Here is a 21,940-nt window from a genome sequence, read left to right as displayed (position 1 = left end):
CTATTTTTGGCTAACTATAGATAAGAACCCTTGTTATCTATTATATAAAACTTGCTGATTCAGAGTTACATTAAATTATGTATATCATAATATATAATCCATTTCTATATTTTGTGAAAATATTTATTTAATAAATGTTATTATTTGCGCCGCTATTATTTTGGTTTAAATTATAAAATTCCAACCAGACAATATAGTAATATTATATATGAGGCTATAATATATAATTAGACTCATTGTAATGATTGTCTACAATATAATATACATTCAAGTTAATATGTATATAATTAATATTAATTAAACATAATACTAATATATAATAGATAATCATAAAATATAGATTCATAAAATATCGATCGAAATTCGACAATACAACGATATCTATCAAAGGCATTTTATGCATATACCATTTTTAATAATACAATAAAAATATGCATATTAATAAATAACTACATTATAGATATAGGCATACTATCCTTTTAACTTTCGATTATATATAGTATAATTTATGCTAAAGTTTTAAATTAAAATTATAGAAATAGTTATTTATACATTAATTTATTTCGCATAAAGATATAATATTATATTAATCGCTATTACATTTTAAACTCCATAGTTTTAAGGATATATGAATTATAAAATGTATAAAATATATTACATTTAAAATAGTTAATATAATTACATATAAGAATGTTAACAAAATTTAATGTTATAGTTTGCTATAATACTTATAAAAACTTGGTATATAAAATTAACGTTATTGTTCAATATATATAATAACATATCAATGACTAAAACTGAAATATGTTAAATTTGTGAAATATATACAATTATATATTAATGCAAAGTATATAGAAAAAGTATGTAATAATTAATTTAATTTGAACTAATAATATTTTTATTAGGTTATTATATATATACAAATTCACAAATATGTAATTTAAATATATTGTTATTGCGAAATAACATATGTTATAAAATACTTAATTTAAAAATTATGAAACGATGAAATATTATACATTGATTTAAAGCACTTTTATTAAGCGCATTAATTATTCCGTTGTACTATACTGTGATATAGCATTAGTACCAACAAAAATAATATTATATTAATATATTATTTTATTTGATACACTACATAGATATAAATCCATTATGTATATTATTAAAGGCGTGATAAGACTAAAATTGTATATATGCAAGATCAAATGAAATATTATAATATTTATTTAAGTAATCTTTAATGCGATAATATTAGAGTTAACACTACCAAGAAAATTAATATTAATAATTGTATCGTTTTTCATTATAAAACTAAATATAGTTTATTATAAAATATAAAAGCAAACTATATATTTAGAAAATAATTCTAAGCCATTTTTAATGATTAATTTCAATATATATACATGGATTGAAGGTTTTAATGGTAGAAAATATAAAATATAATTAAAATATGTAGAATAAATAAATATGATATGGCTACATCCTTGTCTTAAAAAAGTATAATTCCCTTATCTCTCCTATCTAAAATGTAAATATAACAATTTAATTACGCATAGTTTTATATTATACTTTAAAATTTGCATCAATACTTATTTATGCATTAATATTTAATATTTTCTAAGAATTATTATAAAAACAATATACATTTAAAGACTTATTTAAGCTTATAAATACAGTTTTAGTGCTAATTGTCGTTTTAAACCGTGGGAAATATGTGCAAAATATATTATAAAATTACCCAATAAGATATATTTATAAATTGAATTATATAGGAGTAAAAATAAAGTTATTGAAAATGTTAAATATAATTAGAATGGATATATATTAAATAAAAATAATATTAAAATCATGTATATGCAATTAATAAAGAGAGCAATACAGCTTATTTTATAAATGTTATAATTTTAGAAAAAACTGTATTATATATTATAAGAAACAAGTATATAAATATTTAAAATATATTAGAAAAAATATATTTATATACTTTTAGAAATTATACTAATAATAATATTTTTTATTTTTTAGATTTATACAGTCTTTATGTTTTAGAAGGACAGCTATTAAAACAAAAGATATGACATTTATTTTCTATATTAAATTACATGTATAAGGAGATATATTCTAAATTCATTACAATGTTACTTTAATTTTTATAATAATACTCATATGAGTGTTATTAAGGATAACAATTTATACAAAATTGTATTATATATACAATAATAATAAATGTATTAAACACCCCCCAAATAAGGCAATTTATATAACTACCAAAAAGTATATATTGTTCCATATTATCTTTAAATTGATATTAAGAATAATAAAAATATTTTTATTTACAGAAAATTCCTGTATATAGGGTTAAATAATTGTATTATATATTTTAGTATATATATATAATATGATATCCCCTTAACCTAGAGATTATAAATTATATTCCATCATAATGGATGATACTCTAGTATATACACTTTTTGATATTATATTTCCTATAAATTTCATTAAGTTTTATTTTAATAACATTTTCTTAATACATATTTTTACCAATTTTTTTTAAATGGTTTTTTAGTGTGGAAAATTAGATTACTTGAGGAAGCATTTATCCGATGAATTAAGAGGAAAGGCAGAAACTGAATTTAAAAAGATTGCAAATTACAAAAATTACTGCCCTAGTGAAAACTGCGATACTAATCTCGATCAAATTACGATTGGATTTTTATGGTTACTTGAACAATATTTTACTAAATATCCAATTAAAGGTGATAATGAATATAATATTGAACCATTTTTTATATATATTATTTTATGGTTAAGTTACAAATTAAATCAAAGCTCAGAGAACAGTACCACCAAAATATACGATTTTTATACTAAAAATGTAATTAATAATACTAAATATGGTAATTTTATAAGTGATTCCAATAGATATACTAATCTTAAGGATTTCATAGATAAACAAAAAGATTTGCTGAATATTAATATTAAAGATTTGTCTAATTTTTATGATGCATCCAAATTAATATGTAGTATGTATTCTAATAAAGCAACGAATATAAATAAGGATGCACTGTTAAATAATGCGAATGAATTTGTTAAAAAATATCAAGAACTTAATAGAGATTCTAATAATATTGATGGCAGTTCATATAAACAAATATTGTCTGTTTTATCAACTGATTATGATAATATAAAAAATATAAGTACCAATATTACATCTCTTCCAGAGATAACAGCAAACGTTTCTGCACTATCATCTGGAGATACATCAAGTTCTTCGATAGGAACCAAATTATTTACAGTTTTATCGATATTTGGCGCAATAGCATTTTTTTTAGGAATTTCTTATAAGGTAAATAATAAGGAATTTAAAAATATAATATTTAAATATTATTTTCATTAAATATATCCAAACGTTAACAAAAAAATCATGTTTCTTAACATTTTATATTAGTATTCGTTATTTGGATTTCGGAAACAATTTCAAAAACAAAAATTAAGAGAAAAACTAAAAAATGTAAAGAAGAGAATGAATCATTAATATATGATTCGAAGAGAGTGACTATTTCAGGAATAGTAATAATGATTTATATATTTTAAGAAACTGTCTATTGGGGAATAATTTTTGCATAATTTTTATATAGTTTTTATGTTGTGGAACCCATATTGGGGTTATGACTAAGTATTACATTGCATTTAATTTTTTATAATTTGAGCACTAATTTAATATGTGTCATTCCGTATGTTTAATCACAAGATGAAATCAAAAGTCCAAATGGATGACCAAAAATGGGCATAAGTTAATATTAAAGGGGTCACATAACATCTTGTCCATAAGTTATAACATATATAATTGAGTTTCATGTCGATTTAATATGATTAAAATAAATGTCTATATTGCATATATTAATTCATATTATGCTATATCATAATTGGCTATTATATAAGTCTTGATAACCCAAAGCTATATTGAAGTATTCACATCATAATATACAATGCATTTCTTTGTTTGGTGAAGATATTTATTTAGTAAAACTTATTGTTTGTGTCATTATTATTTTGATTTAAATTGTATTTTAATAACCGAACTGTAATAATAGATATTCATAAAATATAGATCCATGGTATATCGAGATTCGATAACACAACGTTATTTATAAAAGGTATTTTATGTATCTAACATTTTTAATAATCAATAAAAATATGCATATTAATAAAAAAATAAATTATAGATATATGTATACTATCCTTTTAACTTTCGATTGTATTTAGTATCATTTTATGTTAATTTTTTAATTAATATTGATATAAATAGTTATATATACATTAATTTATTTACTATAAAGGTATAATATTAGATTGATCATTATTAATTTTTAAACTTTATACTTTTGAGGTACAAACAAATTATTTTTTAAATAGTTAAAAGAAAAAATATAAATATATTAATAAAATTTAATATTATAGTTTGTTATACTTATAAACGACTTGGTATATAAAATTAACGTTATTGTTATAATATATATATAATATTGTATAAATGACTAAAACTGAAATATGTTAAATTTGTGAAACATATACAATTACATATTAATGCAAATTATGATGGTATGTAATAATTAATTTAATTTGAATTAATAATATTTTTATTAGGTTATTATATATATACAAATTCACAAATATATAATTAAATATATTGCTATTACGAAGTAATATGTTCTAGAATGTTTGATTTAAAAACGATGAAACAAGGAAAAATACTAATTGAATTAAAGTATTTCTCTTGAATGAATTAATTATTTCGTTGTACTATACAGTGATATAACAGTAACAATAATAATAGTAATAACAATAGATAAAGTATTAAATACGAACAAATCATTAAATTCATTTGATTTGAATACGTTGATATATATTAATTATATATATTATTAAAGGTATGATAAAATTAAAATTGTATGCACAAAATATCAAATGAAATAATACAATTCCGAATTAGTATTTTGTTAATGTGCTAAAATTAGAATTAACAATACCAAGAAAAATAATATTAATAATTTTATAGTTTTTCATCATAGAAGTAAATATAGTTTATTATAAAATATAAAAGCAAACTATATATTTAGAAAATAATTCTAAGTCATTATTAATGATTAATTTTAATGTATACATGAACTGAAAGTTTAATGTTAAAGAAATACAAGACATAATTAGTTATATAGAATAGGTAAATCTTATATGGTTACATAATTGTCTTAAAAAAGCATACTTCCCTTATCTCTCCTATCTAAAATGCAAATATATCAACCTAAATACACATACTTTTTTATTATACTTTAAAATTTGCATCAATAGTTATTTATATGTTAATAATTAATATCTACTAAGTATCATTTTAAAAACAATATGCATTAAAAGTCTTATTTAAGCTTATAAATACGGGTCAGTGCTAATTCTCGTTTTAAACCGTGGGAAAGATGTGCAAAATATATTATAAAATTATCTAATAAAATATATTTATAAATTGAATTATATAGGAATAAAACTAAAGTTATTGAAAATGTTAAATATAATTGGAATTGATATATATTAAATAAAAATAATATTAAAATTATGTATATGCAATTAAAAAAGGGAACAATGCAACTTATTTTGCAAATGTTATAATTTTATAAAAATAAAAGCTATATAATATTAGAAACAATTATATAAGTATTTAATATATCTTTAAAAATCACTATTTATATACTTTTAAGGATTATAGTAATAATATAATTTTTAATTTTTTAGATTTATACAGTATTTAAGTTTTAGAAGGGCAATCATTAAAACATAAAATATAAATATATACCTTTTCTATGTTCAAACATACTTTAAATTATTTATAAAAGTATATCTATTCTTATAATAAAGTTATACCATATTTTATTAATAATAGTCATTTTTTGTATAAAATTCATTATATATATATTTAACTAAAATGTATTAAGCAACCCTCTATTTAAGGTAATTTAGCTAATTATGATAAATAGATATAGAACGTTTCTTTACTAATAATATTATTATATTATTCTATATTAATTTAATTATTGAAAAACATATAATATATTTAACTACAGACAGTTTTTATTTATAGGGTTAAATTATTTTCGTCACATATTGGGAGCAGTGTATATAAAACAGCATGATTTTATTAAATTTACAAATCAAAAATAAAATTCCATTATAATGAATAAGAAAGTGGTATATGCATTTGTTAATAATAATAATAATCCCCTTTACATTTTTTGATATTGCATTATATTTAAATATCATTAAACTTTATTTTAATAAAATGTTCAATAATATACATTTCTAATAAATGTTTTAAATGTTTTCCTAGTGTGAAAAGTTCGATAATGTATGGGAGGTTTTTTCCGATACATTGACCAGTGATAAAAAGTATGAATTTAAAACAGGAAATTTCTTAGATAGTTATTGTGGTGATAATAATTGTAGTACTGATTACGGAAAAATTAGTGCTGGATTTTTATATTTGTTTAATGGACTCTTTGGGGTTTCTGGTTTGTTTAATTCTCGCGAAACAAGTAACATCAATGTTGTTGAATACATTATGATATGGTTATGTTATATGTTAAACCTGAAGAGTACTCAAGATGGCAGCTTCACCAATCTAAATAATTTTTATAAAGCAAATATAGAAAATCACAACAAGTATAATAGTTTCATTGAGCTTATAAAAAAAAAAAAAGAATTGATGAATATTTCTAATGATAAAGTGTCTAAACTTTATAAGTTATTTAAAATTTTATGTGAAATGTATACTAAAGTTGATGAAGACAATAACAATTGCAATAACTATTTGAAAGATGATAATCAATTTACTAAAATATATAAAGAACTTAATAATGGTCATGATGTTACTAATGATAGTTCCTATAATCAACTATTGTCTACTTTATCAACTGATTATGATAAATTAAAAAATGAATGTAAAAATATTTTGTCCTCTCAACCGAAAGGAACAGAACAAATTCTTGTACAAAGTTCTGTAGATACATCATCAAGTTCATCGATAGGAAACAAATTAATTTCAGTTTTATCGATATTTGGTGCAATAGGATTTCTTTTGGGAATTTCTTATAAGGTATATAATAAAGAATTTAAAAATTATTTTCATTAAATATATGCAAACGTTAACAAACAAAACATACTTTATTAAAATTTTATATTAGTATTCGTTATTTGGATTTCGGAAACGATTTCAAAAACAAAAATTAAGAGAAAAAATAAAAAATATAAAGAAGAAAATGAATCAATAAAATATGATTCAAAGAGAGTGACTATTTCAGGAATAGTAATAATGGTTGATATATCTAAGAATCTATCTATTTAAAAATAATTTTTGATCAAAATATGTGAATAATTTTTATATAGTTTTTATGTCATGGCGGTTGAAGTTATGTTTGTAGAACCCACATTCGGGTTAGGGCTATGTATTACATTGCATTTAATTTTTTATAATTTTAATACTAATTTAATATATGTATCATCACGTATATTTAATCAGAAGATGAAGTTAAAAAGTTAAAATATGCAACCAAAAGGGGAATAATCTAACATGAAAGGTATCAATAGCATATTTCCCATAAAGTATAATATATACAATTGTGTGTTTATTCCGATTTAATATTATTAAAACAAAATGTCTATATTGTATATATTAATATAGATATTAACTATATATGAAATAGTATTATGGAATACCATAATTGCCTATTATATATGCCTTGATAACCCAAAGCTATATGGAATTATGCATATCATAATATGTTTCTTTATTTGATGATAATTTTATTTAGTAAAACTTATATCTTGTATCATATTTATTTAGATTCAAATTATTTTATCCAACTGAACTATAATAATATAGATTCATAAAATATTATCGACATTCGACAATACAACGTTATCTATAAAAGGCATTTTATGCATCTAACGTTTTTAATAATCAATAAAAATATGCATATTAATAAAAAAATAAATTATAGATATATGTATACTATCCTTTTAATTTTTGATTATATATAGTATCATTTTATCCTAATGTTTTAAATTTAAATAATAGAGATATTAATATATACATTAATTTATTTACTATAAAGGTATACTATTAGATTAATCACTATTAATTTTGAATTTTATAGTTTTGAGGTATAAATAAATTATATTTTAAAATAGTTAAAAAATAAAATATAAGTATATTAATAAATTTTTTATCATATTTTGTTTTAATAATTATAAATAATATGATAGATAGAATAACGTTAATGTTATATACCTATAATATAAACTGGTAAAATATTATTCAATAACTAATATTGAAATATTGTTTTTTGTGGAAAATTAATATAATTAAACATTAATATTATCGAAAAGACACATAATAATACATTATAAAGGTATCAATGTTATATATTTGTTAAAGATTCAATTTGGAATTTATAATTTTATATTATAAAATATGGATTAATGGAGGGGTTAAAGATTCAATCAACGTTAAACTTCTTTTTATTATTCCATATTAACGTATATTATATTGTCGTTGTTTTATTATAGAATTAATAAAATATAGAATTTTTAATAAATTATTTGAATGTATATACATTGATAACTATAACAATATAATATATAAGATAAAAATGAACAGTGCATAACATTTAACGAATATTTATCTAAATATATATATTAAAAGAGTAAAGATATCTTATCTCTCTCCTCTTAAAGTGAAATATAATAACTTAATTAAACATAGTTTTCTATTATACTTTAAATTTTCCATCAATACTTATTTATAAGTTAATATTTAGTATTTAATTAGTATTATTTTAAAAACAATATACATATAAAAACGTATCTAAGCTTACAAATACAGGTTCAGTGCTAATTGTTTTAAAACGTGAAAATTATGCGTAAAATATATTGTAAAATTACTCAATATGGTATATTTATAAATTGAAGTATGTAAAAATCAAAATATAGTTATTGGAATCATTAAAAACAATATAAATTTATATAATTTGCATAGAAATGGAACAATATAACTTTGTAAATGTTATAATTTAAATAGAATATTGGTATATATTATAAGAAACAAGTATATAAATATATATTTATATACTTTTAAAAATTATACTAATAATAGATTTATTAAAGCATGAGAAAAAATTTGTATTTTTCTATATTGAAACACAAATATAAGAGGGAGTGTTTTAAATTCATTACTAAACTACTTAAATTTTTATAATAAAATTATAATGGATGTTACTAATAATCATAAATTATATTATACATCTGACCAAAATGTATTAAATATCTCCAATTTAAGGCAGCTTAGTAGTTATCAAAAAAAGGAATAGACCGTTTCTTTAGTAATAATATTATTCTATATTAATTTAATTAGTGAAAAACTTATAATATATTTAACTATAGATCGTTGTTATATATAGGGTTAAAGTATTTGCGTCGCATATTTGGTGCATTGTATATAAAACAGCATGCTTTTACTCAATTTAGAAATCAAAAATAAAATTCGATCACAATGGATAAGGATGTGGTATATGCATTTTTTAATAATAATAATTATCTTTACATTTTTTGATATTGTATTATATATATCATTAAACTTTATTTTAATAAAATTTTCAATAATACACGTTTTTATTAATTGTTTTTAAATGATTTCTTAGTGTGAAAAGTTCAAGAATGTATGGACAAATTTAGAATATGATTCGAGTACTGAAAGCTATAAATTTAAAGATGATAATGATTTCAAAGAGTACTGTACTGATGTAAATTGTGAAGAGGATATCAATAAAATTAATGCTGCATGTTTATTTTTGTTTAATGAACTCTTTGGGAGTTCTGACTCGTTTAATTCTGTTGCAAAAGGTAACATCAATATTGTTGAGTACATTATGATATGGTTAAGTTATATGCTAAACTTTACCACAATTGATGAAAGTGGCAGTATAGAGCTTTTTTATGAAATATATATAAAGGATTGTGATAAGTATAACAACAAAATAGATGGTGTTACTGCTTATAATAGTTATAAGGATCTTATAGATAAAAAAGAAGATTTGATAAGTATTTATGTTAAAGATATATCTAAATTTCATGATGCATTTAATACATTATGTATGATGTATATTGAATTTGATTCAGAAAATGCAGATTGCAAGAATTATTTAGAAAAAGCTAAAAAGTTTGTTGAAATATATGATGAACTTAATGAATATTATAATAATGGTAAAGGCAGCCCCTATAATCAATTATTATCTACATTATCAAATGATTATAATAGGTTTAAAAATAAATGTAATAATCTTCCATCACTTTCAACATATTCACGAAAATTAGTAATAAAAAGGGCACTAATTCCAATTGCATTTATATTTGTTGCCGTATTAATTTTCTTGGGAATTGCATATAAGGTAAATAATAAGTCAATTAAACAATATATTCAGACTGGTTAATTTGTGAATATAAATAAATTATACATTTTTAAAAATTTTTATATTAGTATTCGTTACTTGGATTTCGGAAACGATCTCAAAAGCAATGTTTAAGAGAAAGAATAAAAAATATAAAGAAGAAACTGATCATTAATAAATTATTCTGAATATGACGATTGATGTATTTTAAGAAACTGTCTATTTCGAAGTAATTTTTGCATAATTTTTATATAGTTTTTATGTTGTTGAACCCATATTCGGGTTAGGGCTAACTATTATATTGCATTTAATTTTTTATAATTTAAACACTAATTTAATATATGTATCATCCCGTATGTTTAATTTCAAGATGAAATTCAAAAGCCAAATATGCAACAAAAAATGGGCACAAGTTAATATGAAAAGGACCATAAAACTTTTTTTCATAAGTTATAATATATATAATTGAGTGTTAATATATATTTAATATGATTAAAGTAAAATAACTATATTGCATATATTAATTCATATTATGCTATATCATAATTGCCTATATAAACGTTAATATATGGTTATATTGAATTATGCATATCATAATATGTTTCTTTATTTGGTGAAATATTTTATTTAGTAAAACTTGTTATTTGTATCATATTTATTTTAATTTAAATCATATTTTTATAACCGAACAGTATAATATTATTATATATGAGGTATATATTATAATTCGATTAGTTTTGAATATTCATATACATTACAATATACCTTCATATTAATGATTATATTTTTAATGTTAATTAAGCATATTACCAATATATAATAGATATTCATAAAATATAGATACATGCAATATCGATCGAGAATCGACAATATAACATAATCTATAAATTATTGTTATGCTTCTAACATTTTTTGAAGTTGTAATTGTAGTTATTATTATCTTCTTGTATTAATAGAAGTTGATTTGTACGTTTTAACTTATCATAAAGGTAGAACATTATATTAACTACTATTAATTTTTAAACTTTATATTTTGAGCTATAAATATATTATATTTTAAAATAGTTAAAAAATAAAATATAAGTATATTAATAAACTTTAATATTATAGATATGATGCATTATTATATGCCTATACATATAATCTAGAAATTACCAATAGTTAATATTAAAATATTGTTTTATTGTGAAACCTTCATATAATTTAATATTAATTTTATCGAACAGACATAATAATACATTATATATTTGTTAATGATCCAATTTAGAAATTTTAGTTTTATATTCTAAAAATATGGATTAATGGAGAAAGGGTTAAATACTTAATTAATATTAAATATCATTTTATTATTCAATATTATATTATCATAGTTTTTTGTAGAATTAATAAAATATAGAATTTTTAACAAATTAGTTGAATGTATTTACATTGATAACTATACAATAAAATGTATAAAATAAAATGAATTATGTAGAACATTTAATGAATATTTTCTAAATTTATATATTAAAATAGCAATATATCTTATCTCTCTCCTCTTAAAGGACAATATAACAACCTAATTAAACATAGTTTTCTATTATACTTTAAAATATTATTAATATATATTTATATTTTAATATTTGCTAAGTATTATTTTAAAAATAACATGCATTCAAAGAATTATTTAAGCTTATAAGTACGGGTTCAGTGCAAATTGTTTTAAAGAATGGAAAATATGGTAAAATATATTATAAATTTGCCCAATAAGATATACTTCTAAATTGAAGTATATAGGAATAAAAATAAAGATATCGGACTCATTAAAATGGATTATGAATTTATCTACATTCATTAAAAACAATATAAATTTATATAATTTGCATAGAGATGTAAATAACATAACTTAATTTGAAAACATTATAATTTTAACAAAACATTGTATATAGTATTAGAAGCAAATATATAAAAGTTTAATATATTTTAAGGATTATAGTAATAATATAATTTTTAATTTTTTAGATTTATACAGTATTTAAGTTTTTGAAAGACAATTATTAAAACATAAGATATCAATATATTCCTTTTCTATGTTCAAACATACTTTAAATTATTTATAAAGTATATTAATTTTATAATAAAGTTATACCATATTTTATTAATAATGGCCTTTTTTATATAAAATGCATCATATATTTAATCAAAAGTTTATTAAGCATCCCTCTATTTAAGGTAATTTAGCTAATTGTCATAAATAAGTATAATATGATTTTAGTAATACTACTGTATTATTAGTCTATATTAATTTAATTATTGAAAAACTTATATATTTAACTACAGACAGTTGTTATATATAGAGTTAAAGTATTAGCGTCACATATTTGGTATAGTATATATAAAAACAGCATGATTTTATTCAATTTACAAACCAAAAATAAAATCCCATTATAATGAATAAGCAAATGGTATATGCATTTTTTTAAAAATAATAGTTTCCTTTACATTTTTTTTATATTGTATTACATATAAATATCATTAAACTTTATTTTAATAAAATTTTTAATAATTCGCATTTTTATTAATTGTTTTTAAATGTTTTTTTAGTGTGAAAAGTTCCAGGAGGTAAGGAGCTCGCTTCCCGATCAATTGAACAGTAGTGGATATTATCAATTTAAAGATGAAGATTTTTTAAATAATTATTGTGATAGTAATCAATGTCATAGTGATTACGATAAAATAAGTGCTGGATGTTTATATTTGTTGGATCAATTATATAAGGATTCTGGTGTGTTACCCTCTCCAAAAGATAGTAACCCCTATATTGTTGATTACATTTTGATATGGTTAAGTTATATGTTAAACCTGGGCAAAAGTGAAAACAAAATTATGGATGATTTTTATAATCCATACATAAATAGTTGTGATAAGTATAAGACAGAAATAAGTGAATTAAAAGAGCATGTGAATTATAAGGGTCTTATAGATAAAAGAAAGGAATTTTTGTATATGGATAGTAATATTGTACCTAAATTTTATGAAGCATTTAAATCATTATGTAACTTGTATAATGAACTTGATTATGAAACAAAAAATTGCAAGAATTATTTGGAAGGTGATAATGAATTTGATAAAAAATATAAAGAACTTAAAGATTCTGATATTACTAATAGCAGTCCATATAAAGAAATATTGTCTACTTTATTAAAGGATTATAATGATTTTAAAAAGGAATGTAAAGAAATTTTATCCTCTCCACCGGAAAAAACAAAAGAAAATATTGGACAAATTCTTGGACAAGATTATGAACTTACTTTTGAACAAGATTCTGAACAAAATATAGATAATTCTGATGTTGCATTATCAAGTTCATCGATAGTAAGCAAATTAATTCCAGTTTTATTGATATTTGGTGCAATACCAATTTTTTTGGGGATTTCTTATAAGGTAAATAATAAGGAATTAAAAAATATTACATTTAAATATTATTTTAATTATATATATGTAAACGTTAACAAAAAAATCATACGTTTCTTAACATTTTATATTAGTATTCGTTATTTGGATTTCGGAAACGATTTCAAAAACAACAAATAAGAGAAAAACTAAAAAATAAAGAATAAAATGGATTATTAATATATGATTCGAAGAGTAGTGACTATTCAAGGAATAAAATAATGGTTGATATATGTTAAGAAACTGTTTATTTGGAGATAAGTAATTTTTTCATAATTTTTATATAGTTTTTATGTTGTGAGTCAGAGTTATGTCTGTGGACCACATATTTGGGTTAGGGTTAAGTATTATATTGCATTTAATTTTGTATAATTTGAACAATAATTAAATACATGTACCATCCTGTATGTTTAATCATGCGGTAAAGCCTAAATATGCAACCAAAAAAGGGGTACTACCATTAATATGAAAAGAGCCACATAAAATTTTTTCATAAATTATAATATATATAATTTAGTGTTCATATCGATTTAATATGATTAAAAAAAATGTCTATATTGCATATATTAATTCATATTATGATATATCATAATTATTTATTATATAAGACTTGTTAACCCAGAGATATATTGAATTATGCATATCATAATACGCAATATATTTATTTATTTGATGAAACATTTTATTTAATAAACTTATTATTTGTATCATATTTGTTTTAATTTAAATTTTATTTTAACAACCGAACTGTAATAATAGATATTCATAAAATATCGATCGAGAATCGATAATGCAGCGTTATCTATAATAAGCATTTTATGCATCTAACATTTTTAATAATCAATAAAAATATGCATATTAATAAAAAATACATTATAGATATATGTATACTATCTTTTTAATTGTCGATTATATTTAGTATAATTTTCTCTATTTCTTTATATTTCAATTAAGGTTTTAAATTCAAATAATAGAGATAGTTCTATATACATTAATTTATTTCCAATAAAGATATAATATTAAATTAATCACTATTATTTTTAAAATTTATAGTTTGAGGTATATATGAATTAGAAATATATTATATTTAAAATAGTTAAAAAATAAAATATAAGTATATTAATAAATTTTCATATCATATTTTGTTCTAATAATTATAAATAATATTATAGATATAATGCGTTATTATTATACGCCTATACATATAAACTAGCAAAATACTCTACCAATAATTAATATTGAAATATTATTTTATTGTGAAACATTCATATAATTAAATATTAATATTATCGAAAAGACACATAATAATACATTATAAAGGTATCAATCTTATATATATTGTTAAAGGTCCAATTTGATACATGTGGTTTTATATTATAAAAAAATGGATAAATAGAGAAAAGTCTAACGACTCAATGTTAAATTTTCATTTTATTATTCCATATTAACACGTATTATATTATTAGCGTTTTACCATAGAATTAATAAAATATTGAATTTTTAATAAATTATTTGAATTTATATACATTGATAACTATAACAATAAATATATATATGTATATAATAAAAATGAACAATGTAGAAAATTTAACGAATATTTATCTAAATTTATATAATAAATATATCTTATCTCTCTTCTCTTAAAGGGGAATATAACAACCTAATTAAACATAGTTTTCTATTATACTTTAAAATATCATCAGTAGGTATATATGTTTAATATTTACTAAGTACTATTTAAAAGCTATTTACATTCAAAGACTTATTTAAGCTTATAAATACGGGTTCAGTGCTAATTGTTGTTTTAAAAAATGGAAAAAATGGGGAAATATATTATAAAATTACCCAATAAGGAATACTTATAAATTAGAATATGTAGAAATAAAAATAAAGTTATTTAAAATGTTAAAATATAATTGGAATGTATATATATTAATTAAAAGTAATATTAAAATGATGTAATTTGGATAGAAAATGGAGAATATAACTTAATTTGAAAATACTATAATTTTAGAAAAAACTATATTATATATTATAAGAAACAAGTATATAAATATTTAATATATTTTAAAAAATTATTATTTATACGGTTTTAAGGATTATAATAATAATAAAACTTGTTTATTTTTAAATTTATACAGTATTTAAGTTTTAGGGCGTTGTTTACGTTCAATATTAAAGGATATGTATATATTTTTTAAATTCTTTATAAAATTATATCCATTTTTACAATAAATTTTACCAAGTGTTAGTAAAAATAGAAATTTTTTGTATAAAATGTATTAAGCAACCCTCTATTTAAGGTAATTTATCTAAATGTCATAAAATAAGTATAATATGATTTTAGTAATACTACTATATTATTATTTTATATGAAGTTAAAATTAAGAATATATATAACGAAAGATAATTGGTATGTAAAGAGCTTAAGTAAATATAACATATATTTATGCAATATATATAAATAACATCATCCCACATAATCTCCAAATTATAACGGAATTTCATTATAATGGGTGCTAATCTGGTATATATCCTTTTTCTTACATTATTTGGATGTTGCATTAACTATAAATTATATTAATTTTCATTTTAGTAACATTTATATTAATGCATTTTTTTGTTTAATTCGTAAAATATATTCGTAGTGTGATGGACTTAAAATGGCCGATAATGGTCTTGTCTTCGATCGAGATTCTCAAAATTATAAGTTCACAGGAATTCATACCAATCTGCATTGTCCTGGTAATAATTGTGATAATGATGATAACAAAAAAATTAGTTCTGCTTTTATAGCATTTTTAGTTTTCTTTAAGGATTTTGGTGATATGAAAAATTTAGAGAGTGATAAACTTGCTGAATACGCTATTTTATGGTTAAGTCACAAACTGAATCAAAAAGCACAAAATGGAACCACCACATTAAACGATTTTTATACTAAACATATAGAAACAAATAGTAAATATGATCAGAAAACAATTGGTGATAGTTATAATAAGATTAATATCGATATAAAACAAAAAATAAAATCGATGAATATTGATATTAAAGATATATCTAATTTTTATGAAGTATTTAAATTATTATGTAAGATGGATAGTGAAGTTGATAAAACAAAAACCCAATGCAATAAATGTTTAATAAATGCTGGAGAATTTTATGAAAAATATGAAAAACTTAAAAATGGTTTAGATATTAATAAAGGAAGTTCTTATTTTCAACTATGGTTAAGTTTATCAAAAGATTATGACAAATTTAAAGAGAAATATAATGCACGTGGATGTAATAATATCAAATTCCTTGAAACTTGTCCACGAAGTTCAGTGACAAATAGTCCAGTGACAGAATGTTCAGTGACAAAAAGTCAAGTGACAAATAGTCCAGTGACAAATAGTCCAGTGACAGAATGTTCAGTAACAAAAAATACACTAATTACAATTGGAATTATATTTATTGCAGCATCAATTTTATTGGGAGTTTCTTATAAGGTAAATAATAAGGAATTAAAAAAAATATTATATATATGTAAACATTAACGAACAACCCTACGCTTCTTAAAATTTTATATTAGTATTCGTTATTTGGTTTTCGGAAACGATCTCAAAAACCCCATTTAAGAGAAAAGCTAAAAAAGTAAAGAAGAAACTGATCATTAATATATTATTCGAAGAGTAGTGACTATTTCAGGAATAGTAATAATGATTAATATATTTTAAGAAACTGTCTATTTCGAAGTAATTTTTGCATAATTTTTATATAGTTTTTATGTTGTGGGTCAGGATTGAGATTATGTTTGTAGACCCCACGTTTGGGTTAGGGTTAAATATAATATTTCATTTAATTTTGAATAAATTTATAATATTTATTGGTTTGCAAATGTTGATCAAATGTATTTACCATCCCCGTATGTTTAATTTCGAGATTGTGTCTAAATATTCAACCAAAAAAGGGGGTACATAACATTTTATAAGTTATAATACTTATACATAATTCGTTAATATATATTAAATGTGACAATATTATAACTTCGCATTGTATATATTACTACAATTTTTTGGTTAACCATGCATAAGAGCCTTTATTATCTATTATATAAAGATTGTTAATCCAGAGTTATATTGAATTATACATTACACAATACATTTCTTTATTTGATGAAATATTTTATTTAGTAAAACTTATAATTTGTGCCACTAATATTTGATTTAATTATAACTTTCCAACCAAACTATATAGTAATATTTCATATCAAGGTAAAATTATAATTTAATCCATTCTGAATATCCCTTTACAATATAATATACCTTCATATTAATATATGTTTTTTTAAGATTAATTGAACATATTACTAATATATAATATATATTCATAAAATATAGATGCATGGGATATCGATTGAAAATCGACAATGTAACGTTGTCTATAAAATATTATTACGCTTCTAACATTTTTTAGTAATACATAAAAAATACACTATATACAACACTTTTTAAGTTTTATTGTAGTTACTATTCTCTTTTTGTATTTCCTTTACATTTTTATTAAAATTAATTAATATGAATAGAAATTGCTTTATATGCCATAATTTATTTATCATAAGATACAATAATAGATAAATCACTATTAATTTTTAAATTTTATATTTTGAGGTATAAATAAATTAAATTTTAAAATAGTTAAATGAAAAAATATAAGTATATAATATAATTTAATGTTATAGTTTGTTATAATACTTATAAACAACTTGGTATATAACATTAACGTTATTGTTCTAATATATATAATATTGTACCAATGGCTAAAACTGAAATATGTTAAATTTGGAAATATATACAATCATATATTAATGCAAAATATACAGAAAATGAATGTAATAATTAATTTGAACTAATAATGTTTTTATTAGGTTATTATGGATATAAAAACTCTAAATTTATAATTTAAATATATTGTTATTACGAAATATTATGTTCTAAAATGTTATACTTTAAAACAATGAAACAAAAAAATTATTAATTGATATAAAGTATTTTGATTAAGCGCATTAATTATTCCGTTGTATTATACAGTGATGTAGCAGTAACAATAATAATAGTAATAACAATAGAAAAACGTATTAAATACGAACAAACCATTAAATTCATTTGATACACTATATGGGTATAAATTCATCATATATAGTATTAAAGGTATGGTAAGATTAAAATTGTATGCATACAAGATCAAATGACATATTATAACATTTATTTAAGTATGTATTAATGCGATAATATTAGAATTAACACTACCAAGAAAAATAATATTAATAATTTTATAGTTTTTCATCATAGAACTAAATATTGTTTATTATAAAATATAAAAGCAAACTATATATTTAGAAAATAATTCTAAGCCATTTTTAATGATTAATTTTAATATATATACATGGGTTGAAAGATTTAATGGTATAAAATATAAAACATAATTAAACTATGCATAATAAGTAAATCTTATATGGCTACATCCTTGTCTTAAAAAAACATACTTCCCTTATCTCTCCTATCTAAAATGTAAATATAACAATTTAATTATGCATAGTTTTATATTATACTTTAAAATTTGCATCAATATTTATTTATGTGTTAATATTTACTAAGTATCATTTTAAAAACAATATACATTTAAAGACTTATTTAAGCTTATAAATACGGGACCAGTGTTAATTGTCGTTTTAAACCGTGAGAAAGATGTGCAAAATATATTATAAAATTACCCAATAAGATATATTTCTAAATTTAATTATATAGAAATAAAAATAAAGTTATTGAAAATGTTAAATATAATTGGAATTGATATATATTAAATAAAAATAATATTAGAATTATGTATATGCAATTAAAAAAGGAACAATGCAACTTATTTTATAAATGTTATAATTTTAGAAAAAATATATTATATATTATAAGAAAAAGTATATACAAATTTAATATATTTTAAAAAATTACTGGTTATATACTTTTGAGGATTATAGTAATAATATAATTTTTTATTTTTTAAATTTGTACAGTATTTAAGTTTTAGAAGGGCAATCATTAAAACATAAAATATAAATATATACCTTTTCGACGTTCAAACATACTTAAATTATTTATAAAAGTATATCCATTTTTATAATAAAGTTATACCAGATGTTAGTAAGAACAGCATTTTTTGTATAAAATGCATCATATTTATATTTAATCAAAACTGTATTAACTAAACCCTCTATTTAAGGTAATTTAGCTAATTGCCATAAAATAATTATAATATTATTTTAGTAATACTACTATATTATTATTCTATATTAATTTGATTATTGAAAAACTTATAATATATTTAGCTACAGACAGTTTCTATATATAGGGTTAAAGTATTAGCGTCACATATTGGGGACATCGTATATAAAATAGCATGACTCTACTCAATTTACAAATATAAAATGAAATTCTATCACAATGAATAAGCAAGTGGTATATGCATTTTTTAATAATAATAATTTCCTTTACATTTTATGATATTATATTATATATATCATTAAACTTTTCTTTAATAAAATTTTCAATAACACATGTTTTTATTAATTGTTTTTAAATGATTTCTTAGTGTGAAAAGTTCGAGAGTGTATGGGATAAATTTCCTGATGAATTGGACAGTGATAATAAGTATCAATTTAAAACAGAAAATTTCTTAGATAGTTATTGTTTTAATAATGAATGTAAAGGTGATCTCGATAAAATTAATGCCGGATTTTTTTATTTCCTTAATCAATTCATTGGGAGTTCTTGGTCATCGTATTATGCGCAAAATAATATAAATATTGTTGATTATATTATTCTATGGTTAAGTTATATGTTAAACCTAAAACCACAAGTAGGAAATGTGAAGAATCTAGAATATTTTTATAGTACAACTATAAATAATGATAGGTATAAAAATTCTATACCTGATGTTACAGATTATAAAAATTATAAGGATCTTATAGATCAAAAAAAATATTTTTTGGGTATGGATAAAAATATTATATTTAATTTTTATGAAGTATTTAAATTAATATGTGAAATGTATACTAATTTTAATGAAACGAGATCACATTGCTCAATCTGTTCGCAAAATGCTAATAAATTTGTTAATAAATATAAAGAAATGAATAAAAACTCTGTTATTACTAGTAATAGTTCCTATAATAAACTATTGTCTACTTTATCAAATGAATATATTAATTTTAAAAATTATTATACTAGTAAATGTAGTAGTTGTAAGGATATTCCATCCCTTCCATCAGTAGAAAAAATACAAAGTCCTGAGCAATTTTCTGGACAAGGTTCTGAAGATACACCATCAAGTTCGTCGATAACAAGCAAATTATTTACAGTTTTATCGATATTTGGTGCAATAGGATTTTTTTTAGGAATTTCTTATAAGGTAAATAATAAAGAATTAAAAAAAAATTGTTATATATATGCAAGCATTAACAAACAGCCGTACGCTTCTTAAAATTTTATATTAGTATTCGTTATTTGGATTTCGGAAACGATTTCAAAAACAAAAATTAAGAGAAAAAATAAAAAATATAAAGAAGAAAATGAATCATTAATATATGATTCGAGGAGAGTGACAATTTAGGAATAATAATAATTATTTATATATTTTAGGAAACTGTCTGTTAGGAAGTAATTTTTGCATAATTTTTATATTGTGGGTCGGGGTTGTGGTTATGGAACCCATGTTCGGGTTAGAGTTAAGTATTATATTGCATTTAATTTTATATAATTTGAACACTAATTAAATATATGTACCATCCCTATATGTTTAATCTCTAGATGAAGCTTAAATATACAACAAAAGGATACTGCCATTAATTTGAAAAGGACCACATCACATTTTTTCATAAGTTATAATATATATAATTGAGTGTTCATCCTGATTTAATATGATTAAAATAAAATGTCTATATTGTATATATTAATATAGATATATGCTATATAATAATTTTCATT

At 20.2% G+C, this 21,940-nt stretch overlaps 6 protein-coding genes across 6 annotated transcripts; all 6 read left to right on the top strand.

Moving 5' to 3' along the window:
* Positions 1 to 2,446: 2,446 nt before the first annotated feature.
* Positions 2,447 to 3,538, top strand: PY17X_0100900 (PIR protein; the record flags this gene model as incomplete). The annotated part of the gene is made up of 3 exons (XM_022957785.1): positions 2,447 to 2,461; positions 2,570 to 3,349; positions 3,452 to 3,538. 3 exons carry the CDS (start codon positions 2,447 to 2,449, stop codon positions 3,536 to 3,538), a joined length of 882 nt encoding a protein of 293 aa, XP_022811212.1.
* A 2,687-nt stretch (positions 3,539 to 6,225) lies between these two features.
* Positions 6,226 to 7,319, top strand: PY17X_0100800 (PIR protein; the record flags this gene model as incomplete). Its single annotated transcript, XM_022957784.1, has 3 exons — positions 6,226 to 6,240; positions 6,380 to 7,144; positions 7,233 to 7,319. The coding sequence occupies 3 exons, from the start codon at positions 6,226 to 6,228 to the stop codon at positions 7,317 to 7,319; spliced, it is 867 nt and encodes a 288-aa protein (XP_022811211.1).
* A 2,279-nt stretch (positions 7,320 to 9,598) lies between these two features.
* Positions 9,599 to 10,681, top strand: PY17X_0100700 (uncharacterized protein; the record flags this gene model as incomplete). Its single annotated transcript, XM_725805.1, has 3 exons — positions 9,599 to 9,613; positions 9,747 to 10,493; positions 10,583 to 10,681. 3 exons carry the CDS (start codon positions 9,599 to 9,601, stop codon positions 10,679 to 10,681), a joined length of 861 nt encoding a protein of 286 aa, XP_730898.1.
* A 2,241-nt stretch (positions 10,682 to 12,922) lies between these two features.
* Positions 12,923 to 14,092, top strand: PY17X_0100600 (PIR protein; the record flags this gene model as incomplete). Its single annotated transcript, XM_022957783.2, has 3 exons — positions 12,923 to 12,937; positions 13,077 to 13,916; positions 14,021 to 14,092. 3 exons carry the CDS (start codon positions 12,923 to 12,925, stop codon positions 14,090 to 14,092), a joined length of 927 nt encoding a protein of 308 aa, XP_022811210.2.
* A 2,345-nt stretch (positions 14,093 to 16,437) lies between these two features.
* Positions 16,438 to 17,562, top strand: PY17X_0100500 (PIR protein; the record flags this gene model as incomplete). The annotated part of the gene is made up of 3 exons (XM_022957782.1): positions 16,438 to 16,452; positions 16,574 to 17,413; positions 17,497 to 17,562. The coding sequence occupies 3 exons, from the start codon at positions 16,438 to 16,440 to the stop codon at positions 17,560 to 17,562; spliced, it is 921 nt and encodes a 306-aa protein (XP_022811209.1).
* A 2,836-nt stretch (positions 17,563 to 20,398) lies between these two features.
* PY17X_0100400 (PIR protein) lies at positions 20,399 to 21,537 on the top strand (the record flags this gene model as incomplete). Its single annotated transcript, XM_022957781.1, has 3 exons — positions 20,399 to 20,413; positions 20,547 to 21,365; positions 21,451 to 21,537. The coding sequence occupies 3 exons, from the start codon at positions 20,399 to 20,401 to the stop codon at positions 21,535 to 21,537; spliced, it is 921 nt and encodes a 306-aa protein (XP_022811208.1).
* Positions 21,538 to 21,940: the final 403 nt, after the last annotated feature.

The sequence above is a fragment of the Plasmodium yoelii genome (assembly GCF_900002385.2).
Source record: "Plasmodium yoelii strain 17X genome assembly, chromosome: 1".
NCBI lineage: Eukaryota > Apicomplexa > Aconoidasida > Haemosporida > Plasmodiidae > Plasmodium > Plasmodium yoelii.
Note: the sequence above shows the minus strand (reverse complement) of the source record. Positions and strands in the feature narration are given on the sequence as shown.